We start from the raw sequence: 20,143 nt of genomic DNA, 5'->3' as shown, positions 1-20,143 counted from the left end.
CTTTAATCAACCAGGACAAATGATTTAGGATTATGTGTTATTGAGTTAAGCATATCACTTTGGTGCAGGTGGGTCATACAAAAAGATTGATTGTAATTGTTGTGTACCTTTGGGTAAAGCACCGGGAAAAATCGGTCCACGTTCACCTCTTCACAGACGAGCTGATGATAAAGAAAAAAGAAAACACATATTGATTGTTCCTCATTCTCATCTGATCTTGCAAAAGTGATGCAACACTACGGTCATCTGTCCAGGCAGGACAGAACAGGCTCATGGGAGAGGGAGACAATCAGTCATGTCACTCCAAGAGAAGTGTGATGAATCGGAGGGCCTGAAAACAATAGTGCTGACCCCTTCACCCCCTCCACACTTGATTCACTCTTACCTTGGCCATCTGGACAATGTTGGGGAATTCGGTCAGACAAGATATTGGAATCACGTCCTGATATGTTTTCATTTTTGTTCTGTAAAAAAAGGAAAGACATTTGTAGACATAAGATGATTTTATATATATATATATATATATATATATATATATATATATATATATATATATATATATATATATATATATATATATATATATATATATATATATAAGACAATAATATATGTCCTGTTCATTGACCTACCCTGCGTCCCAATGTGCATACTATCCCTCCTAAATTCACAATTTGCAATACTATTCAGGGCAAATAGGGTGGATAGTATGCACATTTGGGACACAGGGTTAAGTTTCTGTTTTCCCTTGATTACTTTATTTAGTTCACTTGTATCTAGTTAATTAAGTCATTAGCTCTTCTTCCATTTGTATAAATCTCCTTCTTTTAGTTCTCTGAGTTCTCCCTCCTTTGTGGATGTGATAAATGTCTCTTTGGAATTATCTTCTTCGTGCGCTCCTCGTCCTTAAGCCCAAACACACTGCACGATTCTAGCAATCCTATAAGATCATTGCATGTCACACTGTGCGATATGGATCTAATAAATTTGACTACGACATGTGTGTAGACTGTACGACGATGACACCTATTGACTTGTAGGAAACAACGCACGTTTCTATAGAATAATAAAACGTCATGAGTATGCCCTAGTGGTAAACAAAAAGAGCATAATAAATCACACTTTAGCAGTTGTACTTTTTATGTGTGTTGAAAAGAAGTGGAAGCGGTGAAAGAGGAAGGGATAAGACCTTCAGGTAAGAAGTTTTATGATTTAGCGCCATGTCGCGATGATTTCATGATGTATTTTTATTGGCCGCCGGTCCGTAAACGTGACTCGTACCAGCAAACACACTGTGCGATGATCATGCTGTATTGCTGGCTATCTTTGGTATCAAGACCGCGACAACGGCCGTCTTTTGAGCCTCTCTCACTATACGACACAGAACCACTGATTAGAAGCTACGATCAAAGAAAATGCTTTAGGCTTTACCCCACGTAGAAGCGTGACATATGTATTTAATATAAAATACGTTTTGTCATTGGGGTAGGAAAAGTGTATGCATATATATTCCTACTCCAATGACAAAATATATTTTATATTACAAAATAGCTAAATTTAAATTAAAAACATGATACATTTATATATATAATATGTAATATATAATATGTAATATATAATATATATTTAATACATATAAATATGTATGAGCAAATATATGAGCAAAGGTGGCTGTGAAAATAAATTTGTTGAGTTTATCCTTTATGATCTTTCATTCAAAAGTTCACAAAATTCTAACTTTTCACTGAACTAAAAAAAAAAGAAAGTGGGGGGGGGGGGGTCTCATTATGAAATAAATGTTTTCTCTAGTTCATGTTGGCCACGATTATTGGCACCCAAAAATTGCAATGTCATTTTCCCAAGATTCTCATTTTCTCTCCTATACTTCCTTTCTATTTTGTGAAGCTCAGCTATCTTTTTCTACACATCAGAACTATATTCTTTGGTTTTACTCTTGGAACTAAGGGAATGACTAAGGGAACCTGGCCTATGTGTTCCTCATATTTATAATCATGTGGAACAGGGAGTCATGGTTGGACAATTACATGCTGTTAGTCACCCTGGTGTGCTAATTTTTTGTAAATATGAATGAGAATATACTTCAGATATATGTTACTCATAAATTAAATTAAATTAAATTAAATTAAATTAAATTAAATTAAATTAAATTAAATTAAATTAAATTAAATTAAATTAATGCAATTAGCAGACGCTTTTATCCATCAATTTTATAAATTTTTGTATCAATTTTTACATATCATGTGTTCCCGGGGAATCGAACCCCCAACCTTGCACTTGATTGCGCAGTGCTCTACCAATTGAGCTACAGGAACACATCATAAGAATTTATAGGGGTGCCACTAATTGTGGCCAACATGCATTGGAGAAAAATATATATAGTTTTAATAAACTTAGTTTCACATATATTCTCTGAAAACAAGATTTATTATCGTTCTCAGCTTTGCTTCACTTCAGTAATGCATTAAAATACACATATATCCATATCCCTGGCAGCTCAAAAACAACAACAAAAAAAGTTTCTAGTGAAATTAAAAGCACAACACAGCCCAGACCTACAACAGTAACACTTATTAACAGTCTTCATTTCAGTGTCATTGTGGCATTTTTAAATGTGTCACATGGATTTGATAACAGGAACATCCTGCTGTCTTTCCTCCACCCACACAGATTGCCCTATATTGTCCATCTGGTGCCTAATGCGGAAACGATGGTAGCGTGTACATTTGGCCTGTTTAATCTGTGAGAAAAGGGGTTTTATTGTGGGTCCCAGGAAACATTCACAGTTGTCAAGGAACATATATCAGTGTGCTCTGTTTAATGTCCACAATAAAAGCCAAATCTCAAAACAAAGTAGTGGAACTGTGCCATACACTAAGCCCTTCATTAGCCGCCCTCATCTAAAGACGTTTGGCAGGACACAAGGCCAGGAGACAAGTAAGTGATTTGAGAAAAGTAAATAAGACATGACAGCGGGGGAAGCAATCAAGAATGGATGGAGAATAAAAAACAGTATTAATAGAGATAAGGTCACACCTGAGCATGAGACGGAGATGCTCTTGGTCCCCAATAACATCATATTTCATGGAGAACACCAGGTGGCCCAGGGCACTGTCCACTGTATAGTAATTAAAGTGTTCCTAATGAAGGAGCAGAAGGCGAAGCTGTAAGCGCTCATTCATCTTCACACTTGCAAACTCATTTCAGTTTTCAGTCCCAACACTCCCCCACAGATCTAAGGGCTAACCGACCAATTTATGCACATTAGTCTCATTTATAATGGATATTAGATGTGAATACATTAAGCCCATTGAAGCTAAAGCCTAATAAATCTTCATTATGTCTGCCTGCTGCAGTGTCACATTGGCCTATGTAATTAGGTTACATTTGCTAACAATTACATTTTTGAAACTTATTCAAATGGATGGGCAGAAGGTGATTTCAATCTGAATGTTCAGCTTTTCTATGCATTTTCAACTTGTGGGGGCTCAAGTTTTATATATAAGGTCTTTTGCAGACATATGATAAAATTCACTGATAATCTTTACCTCCAGTGGACTGTTGTGGGCAAATCATGAGTTGAATCCAAGAACCTAAAGAGTCTGATTAGTGAATTAATATTTTAGACCAGTTTGTGAACTGATCCACTGAAATGTTCTGAATCAAATGAATAGCTTGACCATGAATTTGAGTTTTCTACTTTTCAAACTCACAATAACGTACCAAGGAGCGGCTTTGTAATTAATAATGACTTGAATTTTGGACTGTTCATCTCACAAAGCTATTATATGACTCAAAATACAATTAGGGCTTTTTAGTCTCTTGATAACTCCGGGTTATTGCCGTTCTAAAACGTACTGTTAAATGTGAAGCAAGATAATCCTGGATTCCTTTTACCCAGAACAAAGTCAATCATACAGGTTCGAAACAAAATGAGGGTGAGAAAATAATGACAATCATTGTTGGGTGAACTATTACTTTAAGCAAATCCTTACTTTGCCCAGAAAATGCTTCCTGTAGATCTTAGCGGTGGTGTTACACTCCAGTTTGAAGCGTGAGTTGGGAGACAGGAGCTGGTTCAGGTCGATCCCATAGCTCAGTTCGTGATTGGTCCCTTCAATCCAATAACCCCCAAACTGAGGCAGCAGAATCAAGGGAAATGGACTCTTTCTACCGAGAACCTGACAGAGACGGCGAATAAAAACAATTACTGTGACGGTCAGTTGTGCAAGCACACAATAAATTCCACTGAGTTACCAACAGTAAAAATGTTTTCTATCAGCTCTTTTCTTCTGAACTGGTTTACCTCATGGACGCTGGGGTATGGGATGTAGTCTTCCTCGGTCTGTAAGGAGATGACATTCGAAACATTACTAATGCAGTAGATCTATTTGGTTGCAACAGATCGTTTTTAAACTCCAATGACCTAAGGAGTAAAAAACACTCTACTTGCTCATCTGCTGGTTTATTTAAGAACTAAATCCCTATCTGCACTCAGTGCAATCAATTTGATTCTATACAGGCAGTATGGCTTTAAGCCAGAGAATATTGCTCAGCACCAGGTTATCTTATTTGATTGCAGTTCCATTAGGGCAAGGGAAACTGTGCTAGGGATGTCTTTGAAAACTAGTTGTACCAGCTTGACTGATAACCAGCTCTTCTATTTGAAGCAATACAAGACATGTTTTGTATTTTTGTCAGTGTTCATGTGTACAGGGACAAAAGGGAGCTTGTGATACGTACTTTGAGAGGAGGAGGAAAAGTGCATCGTTGCTCGTCCATTCTGTTACTCTGAAAGATAAAAAGAGTGAATCTGTCAACCCTACAGCAGCCCTGTAAGCCCACGTGTGAAAGCAAAAAAATACATGAAACACGTATACAAGAAAATCTCAAGTTATAAACTATAGGAATTCTGAAAATGTCTCTAAAATCATATATTTTGGGAGAGACACATGATGGAGAATATATAATTTATGCATCTTAATTAAGGGGCTATACCGTAAATGTTCAAAAACAGTGCTGGACAGTGTTTAAATGAACATAATAATAATATTTTTTTGACGTAAATATTTTTCATTTCCCCAAAAAAGAAGATTGTTTTGCCCAACAACTCAATCTTAGCGAATATACAAATATACTAATTAATGTCATTAATTAGTTTTCAAAGAAAAAAGCAATCATTATCAGTATAATTTACAACAAAATATTATGTAAAGTAAATTATGTAAGTAATTATGTATGTAAAGGTCAGTGCAAGAAAAACAGACAATAGCCAGGGGGAAAAAGTTAAACAGCATAATGGGACTTTCATAAAATGATTCATCTTATTAAAGAAAGTTCACATGCATTTAAAGAATATTAGAAAAAAAGAGCACATTATTTTATGAAGACAAACTGAGAGAGAGAAAAATCCTTTAGATTAGTCTTAGACAATGAACTGTTTTTATTCTCTTTAATCAGGTTTTAAGGAAATGGCAGACAGTGGAACACAAGATCAAAGTGTGATTTTGAGCATGCAGGGAGAATTGAGCATCTCAGTGACTCAAAAGAGTGAAGCCCTATACAGCTCAGTACAGCTGAATATGAGCTAGTCTCATCAGATTCTACTGATAGCAGCTGTAGATTTGAAATGCTGCACTGAGATGCAGTGGGGATTGAATGTCTGATCTATCTGATGACGCATTCCATCAAGGGATCTTTTTGGCAGACCAACTGTGATATACATACTGTACCAACACGTTTGTTATTTAAAACATCCTATACATCTAGCTAAGCTTCTCATTTACTGTACAATGTCCCCCAGCTGCAACCCAACAATAAATCAGGTTCAATTTCAATGTCATGCTGTTCTCTGAAGCATTATGGTGCATTTAGTTTCTGCACAGACATCTGTTCATTCTAAGTTAGAGATAACAGCAGTAATATCAGAAGACTAAGATCAATACATCTCTGTGTACAAAACAACAGGAACGTCTTGTATTTCAGCACCAGAGACAACAGAGAATTTGTTTTTTTTGTAGTTCAATCATGATTTGGCAACTGAAGAATTATGATAATCAGGGAACAAGAATAAATGTGTAAATTTTTCATTATAACTGTAATAACATAATATATATATATATATATATATATATATATATATATATATATATATATATATATATATATATATATATATATAACCAGATAGTCATAGTTTAAAATTAATATGAAAAATATATTTTTTTATGTTCATCAAAACATTGAATTCTATAAACTGTTCGTAACTACATTCTACGTCACAAAATAACATGTTTTTACATGTACATTAAAGTAAGATACATATAGTGTGCAGCAGTGGTTGGGTAAGTGACTGACTTTGGGGTCATTCTTGTGGTTTCTAATGAATAAATGTCCTCATTAATTACAGTGATAACCTTCAACAAAAAACATGCAAAAGCAACTATGTAGCCAGTTAGGACAGCTGATTCAGGGCTAATGCTACTTCAAAGATGAAAGGCAGAGCGAAGGAAAAAGAGAAAAGTAAAAGAAACACATTACCTGCATTTTCTCAATCATTTCAAATAAATCAGTAGTCTGGAAGAAAGGAGAGGAGATGAGATGGAATGAGATGAGATGAGTTTAGAGTTGACCGCTGATTAAATTCTCATGATATGAGAGGGGTGTGGCCAACAACATAGGACGACACAATCTGACTGCAGCTGCATACTGAAAATATCCCATTTATCACTCAGACTTAATCAGGAATCAGACATTTAAAGCATTCAGACCACATTCAAAGACCGCTTCTTTAATGCTGCTGTGGCACAAATGCATTTACACAGCAATTACACCTTAATATTAGGGCCTGAGAAAATCTTGACTAGCTTTTATGCAGCATTGAGTCTTTACACAGAATTTTAAGCAGGCATAGACCAGCCTTTACTTAGCTGTGTAAAGACACCTCAACGAATTATCTACATCAACATGAGCTAACAATGACAAATATTTCTAAAGCATTTATTAATCTTTAGGTGTCAATTTAAGGCTGCTCTGTGCCTGCTTAAAATTCATTTTAAAGACACATACAAGCCACTTCAGAAGTGATTCTATGCCACCTTTGGAGTGTAAATGTCAACATTTACAGTACTAATACATGATTTAAATTAAATGTGTAGTTTCTGTTATAATTTTAGCTATTTTACGGACCTGATACAAACATGAACTAACACTGATCAGCTGTATTTTGTTTTAATGTATGAATGATGCATTTATATTGCCATCAAATATATTTATATTATGTCCGCATTTATACAGGTATGCATTTATTATTAACTTACATTAACAAATATTAATAAATATTGCAACATATTGCTTATTGTTAGTTAATGCATTAACTAACATTAATTAAAGGACCTTACTGTCACCAGTTTTCCCACATAAAATTAATTTTAACATCAGCACAACTTTAGGGGCATGATAGTGTTTTTGGATCCAGCCATGAGTTAATAATGCCAAGTACACTCAATATTGGCTGATGGCAAAGTTAGTTTTGGCCCAACATGCAGGATATGGTGGAACTGGCATTTCCTTTCTAGCCTAATGGCAGCATGTTATTTTTAGATGATGCAGAAAAAGTATAGAGATAACTTAATCAACGGCACTCATTTTGGATAAAAGGCTTGTAGCTGACTGTCTTTGTAGCCATGAAGTTGGTTATAATCGGCTAAAATTATAATTGGAAATAAGTGTTATAATTAGCTGCTGAAGTACTTTGCAATCAATGGCAATTATCAATATCACACAGCATTCACAACACGAGGCAATTTTTAAAAAAATCTGAGGATCAAGTGTAATATTTAACTTCTACATCCTAAATACCTTTGTTTTGTTTCTTAAATCTTCTGATTATTATTCACTTGATTTATTCCCACACACATTACCATATTCCTATCGACTGACGGATATGTGATTCCAGTTTACTCTAGTGAGCTTATTCTAGTCTGGGGAACCTCCAAGACACAGACAGCCTTTGGGACGGACACAAAGGCAACATGAACGAGAGTAGAAAGAGTTATGGGACGGACCCAAAGACAACGTGTACCAGAGTGGAAACAATTATCTTCGATGTGTGGAGAATGAAGACTGGATGAATTTGTCACAGTCTTGAACAAATACTTTTGTACTGTAGCACATTGTTTAAACACATTGTGTGAGTCCTCCACCATCGGCAAACATAACTTACACTGCTGCCTCGAAAACAATCTTCAGGGAAACTGAGTCACAAAAACACTGACAGGAGGTCAGACTGATAGTCCTGTTACACAAACACATTATCAAAAGCCTCTTCAGCCAAATGACTTACCAAAACAACAGATCATAAAGTAATTTACTACTACTACTAAACTCCAAACCATATGCACTTTATGGTTCAAAGCAACCAGTATCCTCCCTAAACAAACATGCACAGATGAACACCTATTGAATTACAGAAAAACTGTAAATATAATAAAACGATATAATACAGAAATATTTTACAGTAACCTATCCTGCAAAAAAATGTAATCTTTTGAATTGTGTGAGCTTCCTTTGTTCGCCTCCCAAATAGCAGATGTATGGATGTGAGAACCATTTTGAAGGCAAAATCCATTTGATCTTGAGATAAAACTAAAGGTAATTGAACATGACGAACTGTGATTAGCTTGAAAAGATGAATCTGCAGCAGAATTACAGTGCATGTCAGTCTATACTGATAGCAGCTCTGTCAGTGATGGGAGAAAATCCATATTCTCTTTTCTTGCTTGCATTAAAAAATTGCTGTGCATTGAAAAGGAAAGCCTTTGATATTTAGCTGTAAGAACATGACATTGTATCAGGTAAGCATGAAATACATTCTTTGATGTCAGAACTTGCTCAAATCTAATTTATCCTGCTCTCTACAAACTCATGATAATATTTTATTATAAGTATATTTTGTTTATATATATATATATATATATATATATATATATATATATATATATATATATATATATATATATACATTACTGTTGGTTTTAGCATGTTTTGCGGCAGATAATTAACTTTTATTTGTACTCAACTCAAATACTGTTACAAAATCAGATATTTACCTCCCAGAATTTATCCAATATTTCTGTTAAGACTGCAGATTTGACATACTTACTGTATCAGGTCTTTTCCAGTGAGCAACTGTCACTTGCTGCGGGTTGAGCTGTGCATACAGACTTTTAGCCATTATTCGAAAAGTAAAACCAAAACTTCAAAAGTCAAAAAGCCAAATATTATCTGAAGGCTGCAAATCTAAAAGTCCTCTGTCCTCAGAAATGAGAGGAAACATCCAGCCCCGAGTGCTGCAGCAGGTTCCATGTCAATAAAGTGAGAAGCTCCAGCAGGGCAGCACTAGACTGCTGTGTGTACTCTGGGAGGTGCGTGCATGTCTGTAACCTGAAGTCTAATTGTGTATTTAAGCATTAAGATCCTTAAACTCCATGTGCTCTGGAGTCTTTCCCCTCTCGGGGAACAGAGTGAATTGTGGAGGAGATGTTGCATTCCTACAGAATTAACTTTCTCTCCGTCTTGCACTTTTTCTTTCTCTCACTGGCAGAAGTTCAGGATAAAACAGAGAGCTGATCTGAGTCTGGATCTGCTCTCTTTCAGTCTGACAAGCCCGAGCAGAGTCTTACTTGCTCATCAACTCAGTTTCAAAACCTAGTGCAACATCACAATCAGGGTTTGAAATTAACATCCGACAACATGCCAAATGTGGATGAATATTAAATGTTTAACCCCGCTGACAATTTCGCAAGTTATGATTCATATATCGGTGTCCTACGTGTGAGCAGAGCTTTGTTATTATCAATTATCAACAATTGATAATGCACTACTGTTTGTATCTAGAATATAACAGGGCCAGAACAGGGTCTGGGATTGTTTTGCACACAATTTTAAATGTTCATGAACTTCGCCAAACACACATCTTAACCACATCATGTGGGTAAAAACGAAACCCAATTTAATTAATAATTTGACAATTAAATAACAATAATTTATTTAATGAAAAAAAAAATTATTAATCAACTAAACATTTACACTTTCAACAATTACATTAGCAGAATACATACCCTCTGCTCTGCTAAACAGTAAATTCACACAAAAAAATTAAATACATCAATAAATAAATACAAATATTTATTCAAATATAATATAAAAATATATATTATATATTGTGTTCTTTGTAAAGCATACAGTATATGTTGCCTTCATATTTGGCAAAAATCAGCATCTTAAAAGACAACACACATCTGGAAACACAATTTGAGTTCGGAGTGCACCTATGATGCCTTACAATGCCGCTTATTTTGACAGCTTATTAGGCTTGAAAAAATAGCTTCTCTTTGTGCACAATATTGTGCCACTTCAACCTAACAAAAAAATTCTGAATAGTGCATATACAGTTGAGGTCAGCTGAGACATGACTTTAGCAAAAGTAATGTAACACCAACTGTAGGTGATCAGCATGCAGAGGCCATTCTTCAGTTTGGCTCCTGAGTCTTGGGACAAAATCTTAATTAAACATGCTGTCACGTACATGTGCGATCAATATGGCCAGAAATGCATGGGTGATAGACAGATCTGTGGTGCAAAACAGACTTCTTATGTCAGCTTAAACAGGTCTATTGTTAATTTGACCGGCATTATTATTAGAGTAATACGTCTAGTTTAAACCAGCCGTGTCAACTCGGCCTTCAACACCTCAACTGTATTTGGAGATTCGAGCAGAGCCTGCTCAGCTTCCCCACGGATCTTTCATTACTTCCTTCTGAGAAGCAATTCTCACTTCGCAGCAATTACAGGAATCACTGATACAAATACACACTAAAACATCTATTTAAAATCAGTCGTCCCACTGCCTTTACGATCAAAAGTATGTACATTTATTTTGGAACAACGTTCTAAAATAAGACTAAGCTCATGAATATTAATTAATTCACATTGAAGTTGTTAGCTAATCTTACTAAAACAATTCAGTCAACTCTTGCTCTAATAGCTTTCTAATAGTCATTGACACATACAGTAATCAATGCCATATCTGCAACCAAATGTCAATAAATAAATAGATAGCTTAGCCTCACTATATAATTTTTTAAAACTAAGGTTAACAAGTAACAATAAAGATTTTTTCTGCATATCAAATTGACTGAAATAAATAGCTTAAATAAACCTAGAAATAAATTGATAGCACAAGCTATGCACACAGATGAATCAGCAGATTTGGGCTGGACTGTGATTGTGCTTAGAGAGCCTAGAGAAAAGTGAATAGAAGATTATTTCCTAAATGTTCTGAGGAACTTTTTTTCTCATAGTTAGTTTCATCTATGATTCATGCCAACCTGCCAGACAGAACTGGCAGTCTATTTCAAATTAGCTTTAAGCCAGCGAGTGGATTTGGAAATGGAAATGTCTCCAGGGCTCCGCAGAAATGAGCAAATCTATTTAACTGGTCTAAAAAAAACATTGTTAATACATTTTAAAATAAATGATAAAGAGCTTGTATGGTTATCTCTGTTTCAGCCTTAGCCAAACAACAAAACCCACAAATATCACTTTTTTTTTTTACTTAATATAACGACAAATAATTAGACAAAAGTGTCCCAATTTGGATACTTCATACACATGTTATGTTTAAGCAAATATCACTGCAAGTACTGTATAATATCAAAAAATACATTGTAAAATATCAAAACAATGGCATTTATTCTAAATGACAGCACAAACAAACTTCAGGCAAACTTTAGATCACATTTCAAAAGAAAAAATAGGAAGTTGAGTAGTGAAAATGAAGATGAAAAATCACTGGAAACTTTCTAGTTATAAAACCCTGTACACATGAGCGGAAATGTCTTCATACATCCACTAAAAATCATCTTGAACATTAAGTTAAAAAACACTGGAAAAATGGCTCAGAAAAGTGAAGCTAACCTGCAAGTAATGACATTTAGGCATTTTTAAATTTGTCGCTAAAGTGAAGTGTGTAATCAAAATGGACAAACTGTTAGACAAAGGTGGAGAAAAATCGCCTGTTTTTTAAAGAAGCTCAGAGAAAGAAAGAAAGAAAGAAAGAAAGAAAGAAAGAAAGAAATAATGATGGGCTTACTGGACTAATACACAGACAGTCAGAGGCATTATCTCCACTGTGAAATCAGGCCAATCCTTAATTAACAATCCCCTTCATGTGATTCTCTAGTCACTCTCTCTCTGTCCTATCCATGATCATCCTCAGCTCAGCACAAATCAAATCAAATCTAACTTTAGAAGATGCTGCTATTAGACTAGCAAAAGTCAGCACATCTCTCTTCTCATGGCCATGAGGCCCACAGCAAAAACAATGCTTCCCTGGTGTCACAGGTCGTAATGAAAAGGTAGAGGACAGCGACAGGAAATTATTGGGGAGAGAGCGAGGGAATTGTGAGACAGGCCAGAGCCTCATGAGCACTGGAGAACTTACATATCATGAGTTTGTTACAATGCATTTTTTTATATTGTTCAATTTAGATCTTTGCAGATGCAGCTCATCCTCTCAGTTATAAGTTGCTAGTGCGCATTCTCTTCAGAGGAGTGTCATGTGGAGGCAAGCAGGCCCATATGCTCATGTTTTACAGTTGATCTAACACATGCTAACACTGCAGGCAATTGTTGCTACTGTGCGTAACTTTGGATAATTTTGCTTTCGAAACAATGAAAAAAGAATGGTGAGACATTCCCATTAGCCTTGTAACAAAAGCAGCTCACAGAAGGGCGTCTCAGGCCTGCAGCATGTACATCAGAGGGGAAAAAAGACTTACATCTCACACAGAATTAGACAGCGTGTAAAACTAAAATCCTCTTTGACTTGGCAGCTTCTAATGTAAATGACATCAAACTGCTCAAAGCACAATCCAGCAGAGAATTGCTCTGGCAATGCAACTATAAAGTTGAACGAACAGGTCTGTTGGTGGATATCTGTTTACTGTAGCTTGTACAGCAAAATTATCGACATATTATTTGCGCGTGGAGTCACTTTTTTAGGGTTACTTTTTATTAACGAATTGTAAAAAAATGAACAGAATAAGTACAAACAAGTGACAGATAATGACATACGAAACCCATAGAGTGACAATCACAAACGAAACCCTTAACCAACAGAATAAGGAAAAATGTGATCTGTATAATTTAAAATCTTCTCCTAGACAACAATGAAATGAAATGGAGTTCAACTGAGAAAATAGATTTTTGCGAAAATCTCCTAAGAAAAGTCTCCCACTTCAGAGATTTCCTTGTTCGGACTTTGCAGAAGATACACAAATCTAAAATTTTCAGACCCAAATATGCAATTGTCTGACCATCACCCACATAATAATATATATATATATTTTAAACCTTCACTCTGTCAACAACTGCATCATTTGTACTGTACCTATTTTTATTTTCAAATTTCAGGAGAAACATCAGGCAAAGTTGATACTTAAAGAGACAGTTCACCCCAAAATTCTGTCATAATTCACACACCTTCATGCTGGTCCAAACTATTTTGAAGAGTGTTGGTAACCAAACAGTTCTGATTACAGACACACAAAAGACATTCCTCAAAGTACCTTCCTTTTATGTTTCACATAGGGAAGTCATAAAAGTTTAGAGCAACAGAATGTGTAAATGATGACAGAAGTGTAATTTTTGGGTGAAGTTGTCATTTAATTAAACATAAATAAGAACCAAGCAATAAAATTGCATATGGGAATATATGAAATACACTGAAGGACGCTTCCTTTCCACAAATCTTTCCTTAGACTCAAATTTAATGTCTCCAAAGAAATCTTCTCTTTTCTTTTTCCATTCATTCTCTTTCTCCCATCTTTTCTCCCACATGTGAGATCACCCTCCATTATGCTGTAGATAAGCTATGCTGCAGAATTGTGGATACCATTACAGCTGTCTGACATCACCCAAACTTTATCCTCTTAATCACAGGCTCAGCACACAGAGTTTAAAAGCACTAAAATCTCCAACACACACAGAGATCACTCAAACTCCTTACACACACTACACACAATTCAAGAAGGATCGTATTCTTTAACCCTGCGCTTTGAGAGCTTGACCCTCAAATCTAACTTTGTCAGACACAATCGGCAAGATCGCCAAACAATCCCAAACAAAATACAGCTAAACAATAAAACTAATAACATTTGACTTTAAGTGTGGTTTATTTACTCTCTTAGGACTGTTGAGAGTGTTAGATGATCTGTGGATTCGCAAATATTAAAATGCAATAAATTTGTTTCGTGAGGCTCAGTATGACAAGAAAAAACACTAAAAAAAGATTTTAGCTTTTCATCAGCCAAAGTTCAACCATGCAGTTAAAATTCATGCATTTTAGAAGCTGATTACAAGCTCTGTCTGTGTAATTAATGAAGTTGGGTGTGATGCACCTCAGGAAAGGCATGTGGATATTAAAGTTAAAGGGATTCACTCAGTTAGTTAAAATTTAATTATATACTTTAAATGTAATTTGTTACTTGTCCTCATGTCGTTCCAAACCTTTATGAATTTCTTTAACTAAACAAAGGTGAATTTTTGACAAATACACTTTTTTTTTGTTTTTCATTACAAATTTTGTTAATGTAATGAGAAAAGTTTTTAAATCAGTTGATCCAGTTCACAAAAAAAGTCCAAATGAGTTACATTCACTGACTCGATCCAGCTGCTTAACAGTCCACTTCAAGTTCAGTCTGTTCCTCACACAAAGCTATTGCATAGGCTCACAATACTTGGCATACTGCTTTATGGACCAGTTTATAATACTTTTATAGTGCTTTGCTTTTTTTCAAGATTGAAAGCCCTGCAATCATTGTAATTGCATGAAAAAGAGTACATTCTTTAAAATCTCTCCTTTGTATTCAATGACATTCAGGTTTGAAACAGAAGGTGAGTAAAAATCTTCATTTTGTTAGAACTGTTCCTTTAAGGGTCACAAGAGCAGTTTGCTAAATCCCCGGAGCTATAAGCCACTGTCAGTGGATAAATGACCTTTCCTAATCAATGTTATTTTGACAGTCATTAGTTTGTTTAATGGAATAAGGGGTGTGACTGAGAAACCGGCCTGACATTTATTAATTAACAGCATCTGGCATTTAATTACATCACTCTCATTTAACTGCATGGCATGTCAATCATGTGTATTAATAACAAACAGAAAAGTTCTTGATCATCATGCCTCCAAACAATGGCCTCATGCAAATCAGTATTAGTTCTTTACAGGCTCACAGTAATGGAGCAGAATGGGTCAGAAGAGGTGAGACAGACTCAGCAAGGACGCTCAGCATGCAGGCACGCAGGAGTTTTGTGATACTGTACCTTGAAGAACGCAGGGCCGGTGTGAGGCAGTGAGGGCTGAAACAGTGAAGGATCTAGTGTGTTAGAGATACAGGGCTCTCCTCCATCCTGTTTCCTGAAATGAGAGACACACTTCAGTCTAGCAGTACATCACACCCGTCATTTTTCTAAAAAGGGTCACAGCAGGGAAAACAGTGCAAAATGCTAATTCTTTGTGGCCTGTCAGTCAATGATTAAATCTCTTAATTTGTACCTTGGTAGCTTTCTGTATAATTAAATCACATTAAATTAAAGTTACTTATCTAGACCTAAAAAAACTCAACGAAACAGGCTTATTAACATTTTAAAGGGAGGAAAATGCTTCCTGTATAGCCAAATGTAATGTAATGTAATATAATATAGGGAAGAAAATGCATTATATTTTTTTCTATGATCATTTGGCACAAATTAATTGATAATATAATATATGATAATATATTTTTGAACTTAAGGACATTTAGTTACTACTTGATGTATAATGTGTCCAAAAGCAGTTGACAACCACTGCTCTAAATGGTCAAAGGCCATGGTGGTCACAGCAGGGCAAGCTTTAGCATTGTGATAGCATGAGTAATGACAATTGTATCACCCCCCACATGGCCGTACGGCAGCACCTCAGAGTAGGCTTTGCATTTAGATTAGCAGGTTTCTCCATCTGTGCAAAGCTCCATGAAGCTGAAGAGGTGATGTGCAATATGCAGGGGTTGGTATAATACATTTTTTTAAGACTCCTATTGTTTTGCCATGATTAGATTTCCCATTATACTTTAGCTGAGGAGAAACAGATTGTATTACATTGCGGGCTAAATATGGTTTAGGGCAATGTAAGTGAGCTAAAGACTGACCCTGGATGCTCCATAATCAGACAACTGGTGAATTTATTCTTTCCTAAATTTTTGTAAAGACGTATCCTGACAGAAACTCCAACAAGGTAACTGTGATTGCTGCGACACAAATCCTCCATGGTAATTTAGGAAATGGATATGGATATAAAAGAATGAGTACAATTAAAGGAAACTGTATGCTAACACACTAATAAAACAGATGCTGCACTTGCACCAAAAAATTACTTAAAAGATTAAAGGGGGATTTGAATAAGAATACCTAGAGCACCACTAAGGGATTTTATGCAAATCAGGTAATAGAGCAAATGTGCACATAAAATTAGCGCTGAATTCAATTTGCACAGTGCAATTCACAATCTTTGTGGTCATTAAAATGTGTTAAAATAAAAAAATACAATTAAAAACGAAAAAAAAAATACAATTAAATGTACCAAGCAAATAGTGTTTCTAACATTACAATACACACTTTTTTTCTATTTTAACGCAGTGCAGCAGTGTTTCAATGCATTTGGTATCTGGTTAAAAAAAGGTGGTGTAACTCTTGACTGAATTTGCCCTTCAGGACCTGTTAGGTGCTTGTATTGCTTTTGGCAAAAAGACTTGTCTGAAGATCCATATCTGGGAAAATCCTTCTTTCTGACATCAAGGAGGGGTTATTATTATTGTGCACCGCTGAAATCTCTGTAGTTTGTAAGAGGAGGTCAAAAGGAGACCTGTGATGAATCTTTTAAACAAAGAGTTAACTTTCCAGTTTGTCCTTCTCAATAGTTCTTATGTCAGTTTAACTGATGCTTATTACGGGTTGTTGTGGGAAATAAACCAAGAGTCTGAGCTTTACAGCAGCCGCCCCTTTGCTTGAATATTCTAACACCATCCATCAAATCCAGACAGCTACTTTAAAGGCAAATGAGATTTTGAAGACATGGCCATTTGGCTTTTAGCGTTCACTTTAATGCATTACCGCAAACCATAATTTGAGGCTTGTTTTAAATTAACCTCCAGATTGCCCAATAACCCATGTATGGGTGTTCATGTGAACTTTTGCCTTTAACGGATCCAGAGATGTCTTGTGGCGTAGATTTCTGCTGTGGATAATGGATGTGCTGTAATGCGGGAGTGATCAGCAGTGCTGGAACACAGACCTTAAATGAACCGCAGCTCAGCTCCAAAACTAATGATAACAGAAAAGCTCTATAAACAACGAACATCCTCAGAAAGCTCGAATGGGCTGATATCCTTAATTAAACCATCCTCCAGTAATTGAGCATCCTTTAAATTAACTTCAATGAAACGATCTTGGAAGTGCACATCCCACTTTAGCTATAAAAATGGAACATTGTAGGCTCAGCATGTGGTGGTGAATTACTGCAGTGTAGTGGTAATTTACTCTATCGTTAAACTGACACACAGATCTGGTAGGTTTATTACAGAGTGATTAGAATTCCTATGTGCTAATTCTTTTCCCACACAGGCAAGAAATTCCCACCGGACTGCTGAGGGAACGCTCTGCATTCACAACCGGGATCATTATTTCACTCCCTACAGCTGAGGAGCCCAGAAACCAATTCCATGCACCAAACAGACAAAATCCTCACTGCAAGTCTGCAGGCATCGCAGCCCTATGAAACTACACTACAGTACAGCCATGAAATTATGCATAACATTATATAAATCGTTATTAATGCACACCCTGTTTGGAAATTCAAAAGTCTTGATAAACATTACATAATGGAGAAATGGATCCTATTGTATTAGTGCAAAAGATTAAATTTCTTATTTATGCAGTTCAGTGTAAAAATGTTTACTTGGTTATTGACCAACAGTAGAAGTGTTTATATATATATATATATATATATATATATATATATATATATATATATATATATATATATATATATATATATATATATACATATATATATATATATATATATATATATATGCGCCTTTTTCATTAATAAAACTCACTTAAAATTAATATTTTAAAACACTAATAATTAAAAATGCTAAATATATCTTTTGTCAATTTTAAAAATGAATATCCATTTTTCATACTATACGTCAAGTTTGTATACTATATTCATACTATAGTTGATGCGTAAATTCAGTTATTCAATTAAAATGTCTTTTTACTTAATATTAAGTTTTTGGTATTTTATTTTTGCTGTTGTTCTATTTACACAAAACAGTATCACATTTAAATACAGACCACGAAAATGACATAATTTTTTTTATAATTATTTTAATTAAGAAACGTAATTGTATATAATTATGTTTAATGGTATGACCACAAATTTTGATAGTGGTGCATCAGTCTTACACAAGAGCATCAAGTTAAATGGACATTAATGAAAAAAAAATAATAACTCCAGGCAGATGAATTCATAATACACATGAATCTATAATTTGTATCTTAATAAACACCTGAATTATTAAACATTTGAATTGTCGATTTTCCCCTCGGCTGCTAATATCTAAAGACTCAAATTAAACTCCAACCTCTCCCCTGCTTTCATCTTGAACCAACTTCGATTGAGAGTAAATTCAGATATTTAAAGTCTGTGATTTAGAGGAGTGCAGTTCCATGTGAAATTACATAAACCGTTCACTCCTGAGGTTCTGCCACGCAGCAATGTTTCATTAGCATCCCACCTCTGTCTTTAGCGAGTTTGAGTAACCACAGCAGATGCAGGATGAAATGCACAAACAAGGAAGAGAAACTAATGAAATATGAACTACAGTCTCAAATGTGGTGTTGGGAGAAAAGAACAATGCACTAAAATCTCAAAAGTCAAGTCCTGAGCGCTGGAGCTCGGAGCATGACTAAAGAGGTTGGTAGGTCACCCATTAAGAAGTTACTTGTAAACGATGAATCAGACATCACTAATGCTTGCAAACGCACTCATTGCTGTCTTTCCCAGCATCCCTCTATATGTCTAAATGAAGATTCATCTCTAAAAGCATATTGTACATGTCACCGTTCATGCACCGCACACCTGCCAGATGCTCTGGCTGTCTCACCAAACCCCCCCAAACTGTCACACTTCATATTCCTGTACACATATACAGTGCTATTACTCACTGCGCGCGGATGGATGTAGGATCTCCTCTCTGCTCTTGCAGCGGTGAGATTCTCAAGTCAGTCGTACACCTGCTAGAAGCATTGATCCTCCCACTATCACTTCATTTGTTGCCTGGCTGTATCGCTCGCTTGCTCTTACTCTACTTCTCTTTTCCTCTCTCTTTACCCTCCCCGTTTGTGCTCTTACGCACCCGTCCCGTCCCCTCCCCCGTTCGCTCAAACACTGAGGGTTGTCCATCTGAGCTGTCTGATGGGGCTTTAATTTGCATTCATCGTGCATTGCCTTAATTAAACGCACACCTCTCCATCACAGACTGTTGCTCAGGCAACCAATTCACTAACAAATGATGTCCTGTATGCTATTTAAAAACTGTAATCCTACCTTTACATGCTTTTTAAAACAAATTTCTCTTTGTCTGTTCCTGACTTCCGCTCTTGAGCCTCCAAGGGGTTTTTTTGTATTCAAGAGCTTGTTTCTCTTAAGTTAAGGATCTATTAAAAGGACTTAATGTAAAGGAAGTGGATAAGATGAATGAATGGGAAACCACAGAAACAGTGGTAATTGACTTATAAATACAATATGGAAGTTAAATAAAGGAAGTATCTTGACAGAGCGTCCCGGCTTGTCACATCAGAGAGTGACGGCACAAGTTCCACGGATCGAACATTTAAAGGGAAATTCTTAATCATTTATTCATTTCAATCCTATATGACGTCCTTTCTTCCATGCAACACACGAAAAAAGATGTAATGTGTGAACCTTAAATAGGATATGAAATCACTGATATCTTAA

General features: G+C 35.6%; 1 protein-coding gene across 10 annotated transcripts in view; it reads right to left on the bottom strand.

The window, feature by feature from the left end:
• LOC132118163 (rap1 GTPase-activating protein 1-like) overlaps positions 1-19,499 on the bottom strand; it is a 35,446-nt gene extending 15,947 nt beyond the window's left edge. For 2 of the 10 annotated variants that reach the window (XM_059527779.1, XM_059527780.1), the window contains exons 1-8: positions 9,182-9,522; positions 6,559-6,594; positions 4,762-4,809; positions 4,325-4,363; positions 4,014-4,199; positions 3,055-3,158; positions 386-464; positions 108-161 (exon numbers count right to left, since the gene is read on the bottom strand). In XM_059527779.1, coding sequence (XP_059383762.1) covers positions 108-161; positions 386-464; positions 3,055-3,158; positions 4,014-4,199; positions 4,325-4,363; positions 4,762-4,809; positions 6,559-6,594; positions 9,182-9,253 — 618 coding nt within the window. In that variant the 5' untranslated portion in view covers positions 9,254-9,522. Of the gene's footprint in view, positions 1-107; positions 162-385; positions 465-3,054; positions 3,159-4,013; positions 4,200-4,324; positions 4,364-4,761; positions 4,810-6,558; positions 6,595-9,181; positions 9,523-15,405; positions 15,500-19,350 lie in introns of those variants that run through there. The other 8 variants (XM_059527785.1, XM_059527784.1, XM_059527781.1 and 5 more) reach the window with 7 other exon arrangements.
• Between the last annotated feature and the right edge of the window lie 644 nt (positions 19,500-20,143).

The sequence above is a fragment of the Carassius carassius genome, chromosome 37, assembly GCF_963082965.1.
Source record: "Carassius carassius chromosome 37, fCarCar2.1, whole genome shotgun sequence".
Lineage (NCBI taxonomy): Eukaryota > Metazoa > Chordata > Actinopteri > Cypriniformes > Cyprinidae > Carassius > Carassius carassius.
This window is presented reverse-complemented; position numbering and strand designations above follow the sequence as displayed.